Here is a 7,253-nt window from a genome sequence, read left to right as displayed (position 1 = left end):
TTATTTAGCATATATATATATATATATATATATATATATATATAGTATGTATGAGACAGAGAAAAAGGATTATTTTTCATTCCTGTATTTTGTGGGTACATGAGCTAGAGGGAATGGAAATCACCAGTTTTGTGTGTGTGTGTGTGTGATGGGGGTGCACATGTGTATGCAGCAGTGCTCAACCAAGCAGGTGTTTGTGGTTGATACCTGCAGCTCCAGCAGTGTTGATCACCTCAGCGTGGTACCTCACCTTGGGAGGGAGACAGCTCTAAGCTCATTAGCACACACACTTGTACACACATGTGCAAATACACACACACACACACACACACAAATGCACACATAGTGGACTACCTGAGGAGGTTGTGTCACAAAAAAATGCAGGAAAAGCAAATAAGCTCATGGGAGGTAGAGCAGAGTAAATTTGCAGAGGACAGGGAGAGGAGAGGAGAGGAGAGGAGAGGAGAGGAGAGGAGAGGAGAGGAGAGGAGAGGAGAGGAGAGGAGAGGAGACTGGTCTGACACATGAAAGACAGGAGACTTGTAAAAAACAAAGAGAAAGATGAGCAAAGGACCTCCATGGATTAAAAGAGAAAAGAAGTAAGAAAAGTGAAAAGCATCTTCACAGACAAAGGCTTTGAAAGAAGGTGGGAAAGAGGGAGGAGGGAGACATAAAGAAGACAGAGTACAAGAGAAAGGAGGAGAAAATGAAGGAGGAGGAGGGGTGTTGGTTTGAAAACAGCATGACAGGATGTAATGGTTTTAAAGGCTCTGTATTTATTCACACTGCCAGCAGTTGCACGCCTGTTTTCTCCAGATCAGTTTAATTTAGGAGAATTGTAGCTTATTGTCTATTTTATGCTTTTACTGTATGTCTGATGTCCACAAACTCAGCAAAGAAAATATAGTGTTTGAATGATGGCTAAAGCAGATTGTCATTCTGTTGCATCACAATAGATCTCTGATGTATAGTTTTTTTTTTTCATAAAACACGGGTTGTAAGGTTGTGTGGTTAGCAGCATTGCCTCACAGTAAGAAGGTTTCTGTATTGAACTCTGTATTGTGGAGTTTGCATGTTCTCTCCTTGCATCCCTCAAAGTACTCCAGCTTCCTTCCATAGTTAAAAAACATGCTTGATGGTTAACTGGTATCACTTAATTCTCTCTAGGAATGAGTGTGAGTGGTTGTTTGCCTGTCTTTGTTGTCCTGCAATGAACTGGCACCCGGTCTATGGTGTACCCTGCCTCTCACCTAGTCACTAGTCACTAGGAAAAGCGAGTTCAATAGAAACCATGGCTTCGAGGTCTGATCTTAGTCTGATTCACATGGGTGCTGACTACTACTGATATAAGACTTTAAGCCCTGTGCTTCTCTTAGGCTGACTTCACACTACAATATTTTAAACATGATTTTCCCATTGTAGACAATTGTTGATTATTACAGACATATAGCCTATATTTGATGCAGGTTGGCAGTTCAATCACCAGTCATGAATTGCTGTATATGAAAGTTTTAATGACACTGCAAGAGATGTGGCCAGGTGGGATGTCCTCAACAACCAGGTGAGTAAACAGACCCCTAGAAGCTGCTTGCATCATACATAGTGTAACATTATTGTAGACAGTTGTATACATGACAGTTATTCAGGGTTCAGTCTGATGAAAAATCTTAGTAGAAATGTGTTGATAGATATGTACTTTATATATCCCATTAAGGAAATTGTTTATGTGTAATGTCAAATAGTGGAACAATAATATGATCTAATGTTGCTGAAAATCTTCTGTCTGAACTTAACCTGACATCACCTTGTCAACAAATGTTTGCTTTTGTGGATTTTCTATCATATGATAGGATATGGTATGGCTCAAGGGCTTTTTTGATTTGTATTCTTTTTTTTTTTATTATTATTATTCCCATTGTAAGTTGTACCATGTAATTGTTACTGATATTTATTTTGGTACAACTGTATTTGAAGGTCTAAGCAAGCTTAAACTAATCTTATTTGTGCTTTTTGCCTCTGCAACAACTACTTTCAGCAAGAACAAAATCTCATAAATCCACTGTGGGCTACGTTGTTTATTAGTATCAAGTGGCTTACAATATTAGCAACTGGCATAAAAAAAAACATAAAAATGTGGAACGCTTATCAGATTAAGATCCAGGAGCTGTAAAATCCCAAAACAGACTTAAAGAGTGAATGAGTATGCTTACATTACATTTAAAAAAAAAAGAAAAAAGATTTTGTTAGTCACACAAAATCAAGACTTTTAAGATTTGTGTAAACATATTATTCCAACAGAAATTGTCTGAAAAGAGTAACACAGCTAGATAATGTGATTGGGGATCAACTCACTCCAGTACGCATATGCCGACTGGACTCAAATGGGTCTTGGTGCATCTTTTTGCAAAACTTCAAAGCATACACATATCATTTAGTAAACAATTAGATATACCTCTACCAGGTAACTCAATGTTACTTTTTTCCTCAATAAGACAGTAATTCCTACTTGTCTTCAAGTAAGCAGTATGTACCTTACTTCTAGGTCTAGGTGCTGTTAAAAAGCATTTCCAGAGTGAGCACAGTCTGACATACCACTATGAACAGGTCCTCACAATTGTAGAAATTCATTTCGACATGCTAACACCCATACTGTACACATAAGCTGAGCAGTAAGCAGAGAGCACCTTTTTTGTGTGGCGTTGAGATAAATAGGATTAGGGATTTGGGAGATTTAGGGGGAATAATCCGCCTGTGTATCGGAGAGAGGCAGCAGCAGTGATGATCAAAAGAGAATGCTGTGATTCAGAGCTCAGAAATCTCTGGATAGACCAAAAACTTGGAGTGACATTTTCTCCATTTTTTCCTCTAAGGATCAGCTTTGATTTTGTCGCTGTGACTGCTGTAATTGCCACATAATCACCTCATTCTGTTCAACACTGTGTGCGTGTGTGTTTCTGCAAGTATTTGTGTGTTAGAGCCAGGGATAGACAGAGAATTATATATTCGCAGTAATTAATCTGATTTACAGTTTACATCAGGGGAGAGACATGGAGCTAGTCTGTTTGTTGTTGGAGTTGGTATTAAGCAGAGGATTGGATTCAGTCATTTAACACAGTTGATTTGAACAGCTGCTGTGCTCTGTGGCTATCTACATCATAGTGTACCTCCATATCACTACAACATAGGCTGAAAAATCCCCCAAACATGAACACAACCCAACCTGTTCATAGACTTTCAGTTTGACTTGGTGCCATAAGAGGCTGAAGATCAACCCAGAGGCCTAGATAGAAAATAAAAAAGTGTGGACAGGTCAAGTGCTTTCACAGGGAAGACAGAGTTAATGTCCCTGCATGAACTACTCTAATTCCAGGAAACTGTTTAAATCCAAAATCATGTGACCTTTTCAGTTCAGTGACTACACAAACAGAAAGACAGGTTGACACAGCGTGTCTCACTGGCTTGCATTCTCTCTAACAGGAGAAAGCAAAAACTGCACAACATGTTTAGTTCTGAGCAGACACAAGCAGGAAAACTATTTAAGATCTCTGATGACATGGTGGGAGCAGCCAGCTGCTTTTACTAAAATGCATAATTTATCCTGAGATGGCCCAAAGAAGAGGTTAAAACAACATTTCGGTTAACACCAGTTAGTGCAGCATCACATCACATACTTTATTGCTCACCATTTTCCTTTTTATGTTTTTACTGTCATGTCTCATTTGTCTCCAGTGCCAGATACAAATTTAAAAAAACATGTTTAAAAAGTCTTTATGACAACAACTGGCTGCAACATATATGAAAACCTTAGATTAGAATCTTTACATGATTTGCTTTCCAGGCTGTTGTAGCCTTTGTACAAGCAAATAGCTCAGAAACAAAAAAAAAACATGCATATGAGTGCATGCGCAATAAACCAATAGGGAAAAAAAACATTACATGATTGGAGGAAATTTGTCTTGCAATAATTAGCTACAACATACCACCGCCAAGAAAGAGCTTTACGTCATTGTTTTTATGGATTCGTCTGCCTGACAGCAATTACACAAATGATGCAGTCAAGAGGTGGACTTTACTTTTTAGTGCAGATTTAAATAATTTTAGAAATATATTGAAAAACTTATGAGTCTCCTTTTATATTTTATATTAGTAGGGAACTTAATTATCAACCTTGTGTTTAACAATAATTAAATGAGAAGAATTACTACAACATCACAGAGTTAAAAAGCTCATATGTTGACCAGAAAATGAACTTTTTTTTACAGACTTCTTGTCTGGAGGTCATTGAACAACTGATTAAATGTTTATCTGTTGCAACGTGGGAGCGGTGTTACCTAGTCGCCGCCTTTACTAGATGTGTTCAATGTTACGTTCAAAGTGTTAGATTTCAACATTAACCAAAGCTTAGCGGACAGTAAAAATGCTTGTATGCAACGTATACACCCAACAATCCCAAAATACTGAACCCTGTCCTGTTCCTCATGCCTTAACTTGCAGGACAATTTTATATTTTAAACGCTTTTGCAACATTTTGGTCACTTTTTGTCAGTTTGTTGCAGCGCTCCATTCTCAGTCAAATCAAGAGCATGGCCCTTTAAGGACAGAACGGCCCAAAACATTAAGGACTGTGCAGTTATAACAGTCAGACTTTGGCCTCCAAGAAAAATAAATACACCAGTTAAGGAAACAAATATGAGAAAAATGTGATTGACACTGATGTTTGCTTGAGGACAATGACAATCCTCCAATATGTGTCCTCACTTATCAATGTTATCTACATTATGTTCCGATAACAGCTCCCAGGTGACTTCTTTTCCCTTATTTCAGTAAGTATCAGTAGTTTTATTGCTGAGCCTCATTTACAGGGCAAAACAAGGCAAAAATTCTTCCCTGCTGACTGTTGAGTTTTCAGATATTCAATTATATTTGCATGTGGAGGCCAATCTAAATCCAAATCTTATTTATAAATATGTAATTGAAACCATTTCCTGGTTGCATTCGCTACAGGATCAACAAGTTTAAATTCATCTTGTGTTTTTGTGCAAAACTACAAAGACTCCAGTTACAAAAAAAACAGATTTATTATCTACACATTTCAATCATTTTAGATTTGCTACCTTAAGACCATTTAGTATTTCTCCTGATTAGATGTAAAATAAGTACAAAAACAGTCATTTCTAAAACATGTCTTCCAAGAAAAAAAAAAAAAAAAAAAAAAAAAAAAAGATATGTACATTTTTACAGAAAATAGATTAAAAAAAAACAAAAAAAACAAAACTGAATGCAAGGTCATGTAATAAATGAGTGATTTAAGAAACTGGAGTAACTGGACCTTTTCTACACACCTCCAAAAGCCTTTATCTCATAATCTTACAAAATTCTTTGTAACGTGGAAAAACATGACAGCAAGGAGTTATCGCCCAGTAATGTCCCAGTCCAAGAGCATAAGTTAAAAACAAGTGACAATGTATGGCAAAAAGGATGTCATGTGTTTAATAGTTATAGTCAAAATGTTTTTGTTTTTTTTACTCGTTTTCACTTTCCACAAATACAAGATTAAACTGTACGTTAAAATAAGTGTAAGCATATGTAGCAGTTTATATAAGACAAGTGTTTCACAGATCAAAAAGGCCGGGCTGGGGCAAGCTCACAGCAGGACAGACCTGTTGATTCTGTTCTGCTCAAATAGAAAGTGTAAGAGCAACAAACGGAAAAAATGCATTATAAACAACTTTATCACAGTCCCATCTTCTCCTTAAATAAAGTAGTTTTATACTCTGTCAATATCAGGAAGACTGGAGGAATTATGTGGTCAAGCCATGTGTATGAGTTGGGAAATAAGAAATAATCTGTTAAATCAGGTATATTAGCAAAGAAGTAATCATGGAATTTGAGGATTAACTCAGTCTCTGAAACTCTTACGTCAGGTTTCCACCAATTGTTCCTTCAACCAGGATTACAGGGGAAACAAAAACATGTTTTTTTCAAAACAAAGTTAAGCCTTTTGTAACAAACCTTTTAAAAGACTGTTTTTGAAGCTTATGTCTTGGTAAGCTAACAATTCTCCACATAACAGTAGTCTAAACACCTTTCCCTCTGGAGTTTGTATGAACTGAGTCATCATAAAAGTTTACTGCAGCACCGTCAGACAGGTCAGGCGTCAGACTGCTTCAAACTTCCACTTAGGTACTTAAGTAAAGCATGTAGATAGACAGCTGCCATTACAGTGCAACTAGTAAGAGTAGGACTTAAAGTGAAGACAAAGAAGGTACCTTTCAGACAGTGTAGGCATATCAGAAAAGCAAGCTGAGGTTGGAAGGTCACTGAATCCATGGTGAGAGATCAACAGGTTGTGAGTATTGTCTGAAGCAAAATACAACCAAACACAATCTGCATCCACTGCTAGAAAATTGTTATCCGGGTGTTACTTCCTCTCGTCTCTACAAAATTCTGCTCATTTCTGCCTAATGTTGGATTGTTTAGTTTGTTGTAGCATCTCTACTTCTGGTTGTGACACCAAATATTATGTCTTTCAACATCTCCATTCAGTACACTGTCATCAGAAGACCTGGTTTCAATCAAAAAGAGTCCCTTTGGTCACTGAATCCCAGCTGGTCCACAGCAGAAAATACTCCAACATGGCGTCATTATCTCCATTAACATCCAAATAATTCCCAGCTGATATGGAGTCATGCTCACAGGCACAATAAATATGCACACATGAAAAGCTTGTTGCCTTCTTTCTGTACCGCTGCAGCAGATGTAACAATAAAGAATGCCAGTTAGGTCGCTCTTGTCTGGCTCCATGTGAACATTTCAAGACGAGTAGAAAGATTTATGGGAAAGAGAAAAAGTCCTTGCTTTCTAATCCATATCTTCAGTAGATGACCTCATAAACTGTGGCTTTTTTGTCCCCTGATCCAGTTACAATGTACTTGTCATCCACAGATATGTCACAGCTTAGCACAGAGGATGATTCTTTAGACTGAGGAGACAGAAAAGGTAGAAAAAGAGAAAAGTGAGTCACCAATACAAAAAACTTTCTAATGAAACCTAGAAAAGTGTCTATGTGTGAAATAGTGTGTAAGTGTTCAAATTAATCTTTTCAAAAATATCAGGTCTGGTCTTTTCAATTAAATGATCATTTTTGAGTGGTTCAGAGGATACAAAAGCTATCACACAACACGCTTTGATAAATTTCTCACGGCCTTGCTGATGCACTGCATGAGATGGGAAGTGTTGCTGCCCAAAAAGGA

At 37.4% G+C, this 7,253-nt stretch overlaps 1 protein-coding gene across 3 annotated transcripts in view; it reads right to left on the bottom strand.

Moving 5' to 3' along the window:
• Positions 1-2,060: 2,060 nt before the first annotated feature.
• Positions 2,061-7,253, bottom strand: part of LOC121648931 (transducin-like enhancer protein 1) — a 33,315-nt gene continuing 28,122 nt past the window's right edge. For all 3 annotated transcript variants that reach the window (XM_041999424.1, XM_041999425.1, XM_041999426.1), the window contains exon 20: positions 2,061-6,982. In XM_041999424.1, the coding sequence (XP_041855358.1) occupies positions 6,875-6,982 (108 nt within the window). In that variant the 3' untranslated portion in view covers positions 2,061-6,874. The remainder of the gene's footprint in view (positions 6,983-7,253) is intronic.

This window comes from Melanotaenia boesemani, chromosome 11 (assembly GCF_017639745.1).
Source record: "Melanotaenia boesemani isolate fMelBoe1 chromosome 11, fMelBoe1.pri, whole genome shotgun sequence".
NCBI classification, from domain to species: domain Eukaryota; kingdom Metazoa; phylum Chordata; class Actinopteri; order Atheriniformes; family Melanotaeniidae; genus Melanotaenia; species Melanotaenia boesemani.
This window is presented reverse-complemented; position numbering and strand designations above follow the sequence as displayed.